The 13980-nt window shown below is 36.7% G+C and overlaps 1 protein-coding gene across 1 annotated transcript in view; it reads left to right on the forward strand.

Moving 5' to 3' along the window:
* tbck (TBC1 domain containing kinase) overlaps positions 1 to 13980 on the forward strand; it is a gene marked incomplete in the record, with an annotated part of 117548 nt that overhangs the window by 26569 nt on the left and 76999 nt on the right. Inside the window, 4 exon segments of the mRNA NM_001102743.1 lie at positions 10121 to 10235; positions 11424 to 11497; positions 12479 to 12620; positions 13546 to 13606. Of these exon segments, the coding sequence (NP_001096213.1) occupies positions 10121 to 10235; positions 11424 to 11497; positions 12479 to 12620; positions 13546 to 13606 (392 nt within the window).

Here is a 13980-nt window from a genome sequence, read left to right on the forward strand (position 1 = left end):
TAAAGAGTCTACCTTGACGTGGTGGCAGGCTTAATAACCCTTTGGCCAAAAGTTTTTTTTTTTTTACTGTTTTAGCTCTCATGTCTGTGTGGCCTTGGGTTCACCGATGGGTGGGGGGGGGGGGTGAGTTGTAATTTAGGTTAATTTTGCTTGGCATGGCAGGTCGGTTGGGCAAAATATCCTGGTGGGTGGCTTGCATGCTAGTCAGGTGCTATAACTCCATTCTGAAGCCATAAATCTGGGGCGAGCAGCCGCACACCCGATCTGGACTTATTTAACAATTGTGGGTGCAGGGTCAAAACGGTATACAAAATTTTCAAATGACCCGCACTCCAATTTGCAGTTAAACAAATGATTTTTATTTAGTGCATCTGTACATCCAATGTACAGATGCATTAAATAATGTGTTTATAAATACACATTATAAAGCACAGCTAGTAAAGTAAGTTTAGTACAGGTATGGGATCTGTTTTCCAGAATTCTTTAAGTTTAGTAAAATCATTTAAAAATAATTTAAACATGAACTAAATCCAGTAAGATTGTTTTGCATCAAATAAGGATTAATTATATCTTAGTTTTGATCAAGTACAAGGTACTGTTTTATTATTACAGAGAAAAAGAAAATCATTTCTAAAAATTAGAATCGTTTGTTTAAAATGGAGCCTATGGGAGATGGCCTTTCTGGAATTCTAGTTATTCTTGCTGGACCCTATAAAACAAAACGAGTACTGGAGACAGCTTTGCTTTATTTATTTTTTTTAATATGCACGGGCCTTAAAAATTGTACAAAAAAAGATTTTTTTTTTGTGCACATGGCCCCAAAAAATTAGAGGGAACATTGATCACAAGCAGCTCAACTTCAGGTCTCTCTGCTACTTCCTAGTCTTGCGTGAAGCTCAGCTCCCTTTTGCTTTCTGAGCACTCTCTCTAAGAGCTTTGATTGACCAATGAAATCTGAGACATATTGTAAATAATAGCAAAGATCTAACTTTATGTTCTCCCCTATCTTTGTAGATTCAGGAAACAAATATTTATTTCCAAACTGTTTCATATCAATACCTACCTTACATGAATGACACACCTATGTCAATATATTCATAGACAATAACAACAAAAGTAATTTACCATTTGCAAGACGGCAACATTTTTTTTAAATTTACTTATTTGAATGGAATGTATAAATGAATTGGCTGCTTTGTAACTTTTGCCAGCAACAGAGATTTGGCGTCATTGGAAGTAAAATGGTTGAAGAGTGACCTATTTGCTTCCTTATTTAATCAGATTTAAATAACAGTTAGTGCTGCTAATCAGAAAGAAAGAGACCATTAGATGTTCTCCATGAAATATGTAGACTATAAAATTCAACAATACAAGGCTGATTTGTAACATCAGGGCAGCTTAGAAACATGTGAATTTATATCAGTAGCATCAGCTTCAGTGACAGACAAACCTTATTTTTTGCTTGACAATTTCCAACAATCTCAAGACTTAGCTTTTCAACAGCTGCTCAGAGTACACTGAGCATGTGCAGTGTCACTGACACTTAAAGATAACAAAATCCATAATGCAGAGCTGCTGTGGACAACTTTGAAGCCCTTGATCATTACTGTTGTAGGGCTGCTAAACATCCTTTCATGTACAGTACAGTAGACAGTATTGTTTCTATTTTTGCTGATGACACTAAATTGTGCAAAACTATAAGTTCCATGCAGGATGCTGCCGCTTTGCAGAGCGATTTGACAAAATTAGATAACTGGGCAGCAAACTGGAAAATGAGGTTCAATGTTGATAAGTGCAAAGTTATGCACTTTGGTAGAAATAATATAAACGCAAACTATCTACTGAATGGTAGTGTGTTGGGGGTATCCTTAATGGAGAAGGATCTAGGGGTTTTTGTTGATAACAAGTTGTCTAATTCCAGGCAGTGTCATTCTGTGGCTACTAAAGCAAATAAAGTGCTGTCTTGTATAAAAAAGGGCATTGACTCAAGGGATGAGAACATAATTTTGCCCCTTTATAGGTCCCTGGTAAGGCCTCACCTTGAGTATGCAGTGCAGTTTTGGGCTCCTGTCCTTAAGAAGGATATTAATGAGCTGGAGAGAGTGCAGAGACGTGCAACTAAACTGGTTAAGGGGATGGAAGATTTAAACTATGAGGTTAGACTGTCGAGGTTGGGGTTGTTTTCTCTGGAAAAGAGGCGCTTGCGAGGGGACATGATTACTCTGTACAAGTACATTAGAGGGGATTATAGGCAGTTGGGGGATGTTCTTTTTTCCCATAAAAACAATCAACGCACCAGAGGTCACCCCTTTAGATTAGAGGAACGGAGCTTCCATTTGAAGCAGCGTAGGTGGTTTTTCACGGTGAGGGCAGTGAGGTTATGGAATGCCCTTCCTAGTGATGTGGTAATGGCAGATTCTGTTAATGCCTTTAAGAGGGGCCTGGATGAGTTCTTGATCAATCAGAATATCCAAGGCTATTGTGATACTAATATCTACAGTTAGTACTAGTGGTTGTATTTATAGTTTATGTATGTGAGTGTATAGATTGGTAGGTGTGGGTTAGGTGTGCTGGGTTTACTTGGATGGGTTGAACTTGATGGACACAGGTCTTTTTTCAACCCTATGTAACTATGTAACTATGTAACTATGTACATTACCAATTTTTAACCATATTCATTATAGGCTTTCTCCTTTTTAAAAAAAAAAATAAAAATGTTGAGAAGTAAGTGTATCAGATTTCATATACAGTTGAGCTCCAAACATCTCCGGACACGACATGCTGCTAAAACCAGGTCTTTATTGTTCCATCTAAAAACTAGACGCCTGACATGTTTCGTGCGCGAACGCACTTACTCATAGGCATACATATACAACAGTAGGAGGGTTTAAATAGTGTCATAAGCAATTAAACATGCAAATTAAGACATCAATACATACACCCCCATCAGTAAAAAAGCACACATAGTGGAATCTGGAACCTGTATAAATCAAAACTGTAGGCTATATTAACAAGGCCAATCATTTAAAAAAGACTTTTTTTGTAAAATGCATATGTAGAATACATCCAATCAATCCAAGTAAACTGTTCAATACATCAATATCAATAAATATAGTAAAAAGTAAATAATATTAATTTAATACATGAATGGCAACATTAAATGTTAGAAATTCTTTTATGTACAAATAAATAGACTCATAAATTCAAACATAGCAGCTAATGTCAAAAATAGAATTGAGGCCATTAGGATATCGTGTATCAAGAGTAAATATCCATTTGACTTCAGAACGTAAGAGCCTAGCATATAAGTCACTGCGCCTTGCATCAGGAAGAATTTTATCTATGACTTGAATGTGCAAAAACGATACATCAGATTGGCAACATTGTAAAAAGTGTCTAGCCACGGGACTGTTGCTACTTCTAGCAGCTATATGTCTAATTTGTTCCCTCATCCTGCTCTTAAGGGAGCGTGTTGTACAGCCAACATATTGAATGCTACATCTTGAACAGGTTAGAAGATACACAACATATCGCGTATTACAGTTGGCATAAAAATGCATGTTAAATACTGTCCCAGACACTGAACTACTAAAGGTAGTGGATTGCCTGATATGTGAACAAGTAACACATCTGCGTGCTCCACAGCGATATGTACCCTTTACTGTAAGCCATGTCGCTCTCAAAGGCCGGGACCGCCACAGAGTTGGTGAAAGTATATTACCCAATGTGGGAGCTTTTTTTGCAACAATATTGTAACCACCTTGTAATACCAATGCCAAGTCAGGATCATTATAGAGGACAGGAATTAAATTAGAAACTATACGTTTAATCTTATAGAACTGATTAGAAAACGAAGTTACAAAAGTAGGAGAAACATAACCCCTTCCAACTCTGCCATGATGTTGACCTTTCCTATCAGTGAGTAAGTCTGATCTCTCCATCCGTAAGGCCTTAATAAAGGCTGAGGACAGTGACCTCATGCTATACCCACGATCAAGAAATCGATTTCGCAGTATGACAGCCTGCTCCAAAAAGGCACTCTCTGTGCTGCAATTTCTCCGTAAACGCTGAAACTGTCCCACAGGGATGCCCCTAAACATATGTGCTGGATGGCAAGAATCTTCCCTTAGCAAAGAATTACCAGCACAAGCTTTACGAAAGGTTGTGGTTTCCACCACAGTGCCCCTAGCAACCAGTTTCAAATCTAAAAAAGAGATAGTATGGGTATTAAATTCACTGGTGAATCGTAAATTAAGCGTGTTCGTGTTCAGCTCAGTGACAAAAAGTAAAAATTCTGAATGTGACCCCTGCCAAACCAAAAGGAGGTCATCCACATATCGCTTATAAAAAACTATATTGTGTAAGTAAAGTGAATCACCTCCATAGATGTGGGTCTCCTCCCACCAGCCCATGTACAAATTGGCATAGGCTGGTGCAAACTTAGCACCCATCGACGTACCACACCTCTGGAGGTAAAAAACTTGATCAAAAAGAAAAAAATTGTGAGACAATAGATAACTAATAGAATCTAAAATAAAGTGCTTGGTGCCCTCATCATAAGTGCTATACATATCCAAGTGATAAGAGATCGCTAGCATTCCTTTCTCGTGTGGGATGCAGGAATACAATGATGCTACATCAATCGTGCCCCAGGAAAAATTGTCAGACCACTCTAAATGTTAAGCAATTGTAAAACATGTTTTGTATCCATGACATACGAAGTTAACCGTTTAACCAAAGGCTGTAAGTAAAGATCTATATATTCCGAAAGTTTCTCATTCAAAGATGCTATACCAGATACAATTGGTCGCCCTAAGGGCGGACGCTCAGACTTATGGACCTTAGGTAAGTGGTGGAAAAGGGGGACTCTCGGAGAAGTCGGTATCAAATAATCCCTGATTCTCTCATTGAACAATCCAGACTTATAAGCATCATTAACTAATTCCACCAAATTTTTAGTAAACTCAATGGTAGGGTCAGTACTCAGGGGTTGGTAAGTAGAATTATCATTCAACTGTCGCATGGCTTCATTCTTATAAGTCTCACACGACTACCATCCCCCCTTTATCGGCATTCTTTATAACTATAGACTTATCATCCTGTAATTGTTTAAGGGCTGCCTTTTCTTGAGAAGTCAAATTAAAGCCAGTGAACTGACTCCTAGTCTCCATTTTAAGTGACAACAGCTCCTTCTCTATTAGCTCCTGAAATCTATCAACAACACTGCCCCTACAATGCAGTGGATAGAAATCAGAAGTCATACGTAAGCCATCCCTTATCTCCTCAGGGTCAACACCAAAACGGTGTATGGACGTGTCTGATTCATTTTGTAAAGCATATAAATTCTGCAAACAACGTTCATCCTGAAACAGTAATTGACAATTCAAATTATCAGACATACTGGGGAAAGACAAACCTTGACTATCAGAGCCATTCTCAATAAGGCTTCCCGGTGTCGCCGCATTTACAGGTTGTTCTAGTTGTACACAGTTTAAATCATTCAAAAAATATTTCTTTAAAACTAGTTTACGAACAAACCTATTGATATCAATCAAAGTTTCCAGTATATTAAAGTCCCTTGATGGTGAAAAAGATAACCCTTTTCCAAGTAGAGAAAGTTGTGCCTCAGTCAAGTCTTTAGTGGAAAGATTTAAAACAAAAGTCTCCTGTTTCCCTTCCGGTCGCGGAGACGATAGCCTGAACGGTCCCCCCGTATCGAAGAGGCATGTAAATCCTCACCAGCCCGATCGGCACGATCACTAGTACCCCTCTGGCGTCTCCGGTATGAAACATCCGTACCCTCAGCTCCACGCACAGGGGGAGGGGCATCGCTCCTGCTGCGGACAGAGGAGGATTCAACATTCATATCCCGACCGCGTGAACGGGTAAAACGTCTTGTAGAGGAAAGTCCCGTATCTTTAAACATTTCAATGGCCCGCAGCTCACGTTCACGCTGTGAAGAGATAGAGGAAACAGAGGAGCAAAAGGAGGTACTATCATTTCCTATGCAGGACTCGTCCTCTGTTCTAGAAAATCTGACAAATTTCTGAGAAAGCGGTTTTTTAAGTATAGTTTTCTTATTGTTACTGTCATGATGGGGAAAGCTATCAGAATATCGCTTCCTAAAGCTCCACTGTGTAGTGGTATAAACCCTCCCCTCATCATAATCATGCCTGTCACGATTTAGTTTCTTAATTTTTCGTAAAAGGACCACTTCCTCAGCATTTTTTAATTTTTGTTTCAGATTAGTATTAAGAGTGTTACATTCATCAGACCAGTTAGCATTAGAAAGTGTATCAGATTTAATGCATAAAACAGTGCTCTCTTTTATTATTTGTGTCTTTGCGTTTGTGTGCCGACAGGGGAATAAAAGAATTGTGCAGAGAGGATTATGAGAAACATCAACATTCACTTTATTTGCATTAGTTACATTCCAAATTTGTCATCTTTTCCAAAGGATATTTTTAAGGCTCACTAAAAACATCTCTAATTAGTTTATTGTGCTTTCCAATAATAAGAAAACAGGTTTCATATGTTTAACATTTAACTGTGTGTGTTCAGTCTTCAGTGTCTCTGGGCCTTAAGTGAAATAAATGTCAGTCTAGGAAAATGCAATTCACATATGTTCAAATTCATTCTGAAAAGATTATCCAGAGTGCTTTTGTGAGGGATAAGTCACAGAGACCACCTGCAAAATCATGTTCCTGGAAATCAGACTTTTAACTGGCTGCCTACCAGGATCACCTGGGTAGCTAGAGAAGTTAATCACTATAAGATCTTAAAGCAGTGCATGACACTTGGTGGTTTGCAAGCCTCCCTCTTTCAAATAATGCAAAATCCCAGACTAATGGAAATGTGATTGTGACATTAAGATGGTTTCCACAAAATTTAAACACACTGGTCTTCAAAAAGATTTACTTTTATCTGCTATTCCAAATCCTAAATGAAGTGAGATGTAATGGAAAATGCATGTAATACAGTTTTTTTTATGATTTTATATTTTCTGTGTGAGATGCTTATAGCGGTAAATGTCTTCGTTGACTATAGTTTCCACTTGTCTTTAAAGGAGAACAGAAGCTTAACAAAGAAATACGCTAGAAATACTACACAATAATACACATTATGTTTTGGGCTTTTGTACCAGCCCAAGGCAAGGCACTCATAGCCCCTTAGCAGGGTAGGCCTATGCCTCTAATGATGGCCCAGTGGCTCCCGATCTTCTTTTCTGCTGATTCACTGCACATGCTCAGTGCTACTGTCAGTTACTGAGCTTAGGGACCGGTCATAATATACATGTATATCTTCTATAAGTGGTCATTTATGGTTACAAGTTCAGTTGCATTTGCATAAATTTCAAAGCCATTAGTTGCATGTAAAAACACCATTCATAAATGGTACTTGCGTCAAAATATGCAGCCTTCTGTTCCGAATTGAGAATTGCTGTGCCTGGTGACACAGTGGATCCCTGGAGCTGCCGCCACCTCCAGACCATTTGTTACATAGCAAAGTCAAAGATGGCGAGCTCTTGTAAACATTACTGTTATAGAGCCACCGAAATTCTTTGCAAGCACCGTAAGTTCAATATATATAAAATATGCTATTTCTGGCCATATTCATTTTTAGGCTTTAGTTTTTTGTTTGTTTTTTTTAGCAATGTGTGCCGAACTGGCACATTACCAAGACCTGCAAAGCTCTATATAAAATCATGAAAAAGCTGAATATTTTTTATTTGATGTATATTGCAAAGTTGCTTGAAAATATGTTTACTCAAAAAGCTTTTGAAGAAAACCATAAGGAACCATAAGTTGAAGGCCAGTTTGACTGGTTTATGTAATAATAAACTAATTATTGGGAAGGTTAGCAGATACATAACTTGGAATTACATTTCATTTCATTTGTCTAATAAAAGTAGTATTAAATGACTGGCCTGTTTTGCATGGCTTGTGGCGCCACACACTAAACAAGAATTCATTTTGCATTGAGTGTTAAGTTTCCTAAAAAAGTTATGGTTTCAACAGCTTATAAAATAACTCTAGTTATTCCTACTAATATGCATGATTGTTTTTATCCCATAACTCCTTGTGTGCCAATGGCAGTGGCAACACAAACCAATATTCTTCTTACTACCTGTCAGTGGAGTTGGCTTTCCTAACGATAAAAGAAAAGTTTCCTCAAGGACTAATTTCAAAGGGTTTTTACCTTTGAAACAATGAAAGTGAATTTATTTTCATCTTATTTATTTTCATCCATTTTTTCTGTTTTAATACCTTTTTGATTATTACTGTATATACAGTCAAAACAATTGTTTTGCCTCCTATAAGGATTAATTATACCTTAGTTAGGATCAAGTACAAGGTACTGTTTTATAATTACAGAGAAAAAGGAAATCATTTTTAAATTATTTGCTTATAATGGTGTCTATGGGAGATGGCCTTTCACAGCCAAAAAAACGAATGATGGGTATGTCCAAGGGGGATGAATACTTGTGGAAGGCACTGTAGTGTTACTTGTAAGGACTTGTGTACTTCTGAATTTATATGCTAGTGTCATTCTCACTGCTTACATATAAAATGCCACTAACTTGATGTAAGTTTTGCTTCCCCTCTAAGAACTCACATTCCAATTTTATATGCAAGTAGTTGCAATAACTGCACCTGCAAGTTAAAAAAAAAAAAAAAAAGCAGATGTACACAAGGCCTTTACTGCATATTTTTTACTAGGCATACCCATCATTCATTTTTTTGGATTTGAAAATATATGGTAGAAAACACATACTTTTGGGTTGCCCTATGTCCACATTAAGTAGAAGAGACAAGGACAGTGAGTGGGGAAGGTAAGACAGGGGTTCCTAGCTACCTGGAGAACTTTGGGTTCTGACCCTCCCTTGGGGTACACCATGAGACATTTTTTTTCATATTTTTACTTTCTCAATTACTCTGTATTTCATTTTTCCTGTATTTCATTTATCTCAATATATGAGCCATCGGCTAACAAGGGTTAGCCAATGGCCCATATAATTGACCTTCCCTTTGTCCCATTGACTTTCAACTTGCTGTGGAGTGATTGCTAGTTGTAAATATATATAACTGTGCTTTTTTGTGCAGACATGCAAGGTCCTTGCTGTTTAGCAGTGCACTGTCCCCACCTACAGGCACAAGTCACAAATCACAGTTTTTCTTCTAGTTTACATTGTGCAGAAAACTAAGTTTTTGTAAATAAAAATTATGGCAGCTAATAATCAAACCACCGATTTTAAGAGATGTTTTTGTTTTGGTGCCATCTTTGTCAGACACGGAAGGGAAATGTTAGCATAGAAATATATTTTCCTATTTATAAAATAAAATACTTTTAACAGTACAGTCAGAGATATACTGTATGTTGGCCTCACCAACCCTAACCCGGTTCTTGTCCTCGCAATTCATGTTTTCCCAGGGAAAAGTTGGCAGGACAAATTGAAATATCTCTTAGAGAAATCTAAATGGAAATCTATGGAAAAGTATATGGCTTTATCTGTGGACAAGGCACACACAGGAGCCTGTTGACAAAGCATTTTGAACATCAATAAATCACAGATTGTCTGAAAAAACTTTCTGTCCTGGGGTCTTATCCCTGGAAAATGACTCTATTGCTCTTTATCATTCTTATTTGCCTGTGTAATAAGTCTTCACAGCATTTTATCAACACAAGAAAATGTACACTGCGTAATACCATTTCTGGGATTGTTCTGATTCTGGGGGCTGCATGAGCTAGGTCAATAGCAGTTTACATGCCAGTAACTTGACTGGTGCTAAATGAACAATATATGGACATAATCTGTAGTTTAAAAAACTATGGCTTCTGGGGGTCCAGAAACCACAAATAACTAGAAATAAGAACTAAATGGTATTTAGAATTGAGGTAATATACTGTTACAACCATCTCATATGTATAAACTATTTATGAGCAAAAACCTTCTAATCAAAGCTAGGGCATTTTTCCCAGCGGTGTTGTAATGCATTTCTCCATGTTGGACACCTGTGCAGGACACTGTATTGTTCTGGGTTTTAGTTTTGCTACATGCATGCTGTGTGATATTGATAACAAGCACATTTAAAGATTTTCATTTTATCCCCTTCCTCAGCTCTTCAAAGATCTTTCGTCTAGCTTATGAAGTTTTACAAGGCCTGGAGTATATGAATCGCCACCGAATGGTCCATAGGGCACTTGCTCCTCACAATATTCTTCTAGATGGAGAGGTGAGAACACACTAAAATATACTGTAAATAAATTGTACTTATAGTCACGATAACACCAAAAAATGAAATAAAAATGTTTTTTAAAGTAATTAAAAATGTAATGTATTGATGCCCACACTGGTTAAACTGGTGTGTTTGTTTCAAAAAGACTTATAGATTATATAAATATACTGCTGTGAAGCCATGGGGTCAGCAATTCAAGCTGAAAAAGGAGCAAAGGCCCAGATTATGTAGGAGAGTATCCTACAGAGCTTATCTGTTATGTGCTATTTAAGGGTGATGTCCCACGGGGAGATTAGTGGTTAAATCTTTGCTACTGCGGGCAACTAATGCAAAAGAAACTTAGGGAGATTTAGTGATGCATATGCCTTTCCACTGGCGATTTACTTTAATGCCGGTGGAATGGCATTTTGGGGTGATTAAGCGACTAATCCCCCTGTAGGACATTAGCCTAACCTGTGCCACTTAGCCCTATTTTAGCTTGAATGGTTGCCCACATGGCTACACAGCAGGGTATTTATATAAACTATAGTAGGGTTTCTAAAGCAAACAAACCTGCTTTACCAGTGAAGGGCAACACTACATGATATTTTACTTACTTTAAGACACTTTCATTTTTTGGTGCTACTATTCCTTTAAAAAAAAAAAAAAAAAAAAAAAAACTAATAATATATAAGGAAAGAATTTACAACAATGAGTGTGCAGTAACTCATAGCAATAAATCCATGACTTGGCTACTAGTCCTACTGCAGTAACAACTAATTAAAAAAAAAAATCAAAATACTGCACTCTAGTTAGTTGTTTAGGCATAGGACCCGTTATCCAGAATGCTTGGGACCAAGGGTATTCCGGATAAGGAATCTCTCCATACCATAAGTCTACTAAAAAATCAGTAAAACATTAATAAACCCAGTAGAATTGTTTTGCATCCAATAATGATTCATTATATCTTAGTTGGGATCAAGTCCAACGTCCTGTTTTATTATTACAGAGAAAAAAGAAATCGATTTAAAAAATCTAAATTATTTGAAAATGGAGTGTATGGGAGACAGGCTTTCTGTAATTCGAGCTTTCTGGATAATGGGTTTGCAGATCCCATACCTGTAATTCACACCTATTTATTTCTATACTTGCATTTTTTAGATTATTTTTAACCATTCATGTCATTCATGTATTTGATTCTTCAAGGGACATGCCAAACTGGCCAAGTTTGGGCTTTATCATATCACAGATCATGGGGCTGATGTTGATTTCCCAATAGGGTAAGAGCATTTATTTACAATATAGTGTCATATAAAGGAATATTGATGTTTTTTAGCCTATGCTTATTTCCATTCACCTTTTTTTCCAATGTGAATAAATCCTTGCATTATCCTGCTACTTTAGGAATCAGTTTACCTAAAATACTGTGCTTTTGTTTGGTCTGCTTTTGTTAATATTTTTGCTTTCTAAGCACTTGTATACAGACCATGTCAGGGTATGCATGTCCAGCTTTATTTAGCACACTGTAAGGAATGATATGTTAGAGATGTCATTTTTTTGCATTTGGAGTTTGGATTGCTGTCTGAAAGTCCTACTGAGGACAGGGGTGTAAAAAGGGTCAAATGTTAAACCTTTTTATTTTTAATTCTAATACAGGATTGGATCTGTTATCCAGAAAGTTCCGAATTACAGAAGGGCCATCTCCCGTAGACTCCATTTTAAACAAATGATTCTAATTTTTAAAAATGATTTCCCTTTTCTCTGTATAATAAAACAGCACCTTATACTTGATCCCAACTAAGATATAATTAATCCTTATTGGATGGAAAACAATCCTATTGTGTTTATTTAATGTTTAAATGACTTTTTAGTAAACGTAAAGCATGGAGATCCAAACTACAGAAAGATCCCTTATCCATAAGACCCAAGGTTCCGAGCATTCTGGATAACCAATCCCATATCTGTAGTTCATTTTGACTTTTTTCAAACATGTTAAAGTTTATAGTTTATAAATTAAATAAAAAACCCAATGAGAGTATAATATGTGTGGCACTGATAATAATACAACAGTACAAGTAAATATTAACTTTTGATTTTGGCGAGAAAACTGGTACCAAGATGGTGTGTACAAGGAATGTACAAGCCTTTGTATTGTTGCCTGGTGCTTACATTTTATTTATCAATACCAGTATAAATTTAAATATATGTAAAATGCATGGACAGGTATTGAAAATGTTTTCTCTACATTCTCACCACTTTAGATACCCTTCTTACCTGGCACCAGAAGTGATTGCTCAGGGGATTGTAAAGCCGACAGACCCCACACAGTGCGAGAGGCCTCTGCCTTCAGGTCCAAAATCCGATGTCTGGTCTCTGGGTCTTATATTGTTTGAACTGTGCATGGTATGTACTGTAGCATGTCGCCCTTGATATTAATGATAATTAATCAATTAAACTGCCTAACTTAGCAAATACCAGTGTTAACAACATGAGTATTCTGTTTCAGTACTAAATAATCTGTATGGGCCAGGTGGAGCAAAGTTGCAGTATTCTGCAAAACTCAATATGAGTCACTTACATGTAGCAGTAAAATATAAAGGCTGTAATCATTGTTTTTTATTGTAAAAGCATTACCGGTGATGTTGCCCAGGGCAACCAGGCAGCAATTATATTTCCGGTGATGTTTTACTCCACTTTTTACACAGCATGATAAATATGCCCCTTAGTTATAGAATGCCCTATTCCAAGCAATATTGCAATTGGTTTACATTTTTTTTCAATAGTTTTTTAATTTCTTGCCTACCCCTTCTGCCACTTCCCAGGTTTCAAATCTGGAAGGGGGGGGTTCACTAACCTTGGCAGCCAAAAGAGGATTATTCTGTGAACCTACAATTTTAATGTCATTCTTACTTTTTATTAGTTATATATTTATGCAGATCCTTTCATATTCATATTCGTGTCACTCATTCAACCAATGCCTGGTTACTTGGGTAAATAAGACCCTAGCAACCAGATAGCTGTTGGAATACCAAACTAGGGAGCTGCTGAACAAAAAAGAAAACAAAGGAAATTTAAAAAATTAAGACCAATTGCAAATTTTCTTATAATATCAATATCTACATCTTACTAAAACTTTATTTAAAGGTGATCTACTCCTTTGATGCACTTCATTTCAGTGGGTGTAAAAAATGTTTTGGAAAAAATTGTATCGCCATGCTGTATACACACAGCAATTCATATCAAGTGGGTGTTTAAATGCAGACAGCATCTGTTCACACAATAGACATTAATTAACTGCAACTGCTTTGTAACATTCTTTCTTTTTTAGGGTAGAAAATTATTTCAGAGTCTGGATATCTCTGAGAAATTAAAACTAATACTTACATTAGGTATGTAACAATTTCAGCTGTCCTCCTACTCAATTGCGGGAAAAATATGAAACAGAACTAAACAATGCAAAACTAGACTTGATTTATTAATGAAATATTCATAAAGGGAAACCAGTATTCTTACATTGTTTAATATAAAAAAAATAATAGAAAAGAACATGTAATTAGATGTAACTGTTTTATTCTTAACAATAGCTTTTATTCTTTATCTTGCAGCTAGCACCCTGCCATTTTATTTCTTTTGTTGCCCATAATGCAGTGGGTTTTCTGTATATTCATATTTTAGGTGTGTTTAGGCACGAACACATATTAAAGCACATTAAATATACTGGCCTGATTTCAGTGTAGAGTTGAGTAAAATTGTGCTAAAGAGA

Source organism: Xenopus tropicalis, chromosome 1 (assembly GCF_000004195.4).
Source record: "Xenopus tropicalis strain Nigerian chromosome 1, UCB_Xtro_10.0, whole genome shotgun sequence".
NCBI classification, from domain to species: domain Eukaryota; kingdom Metazoa; phylum Chordata; class Amphibia; order Anura; family Pipidae; genus Xenopus; species Xenopus tropicalis.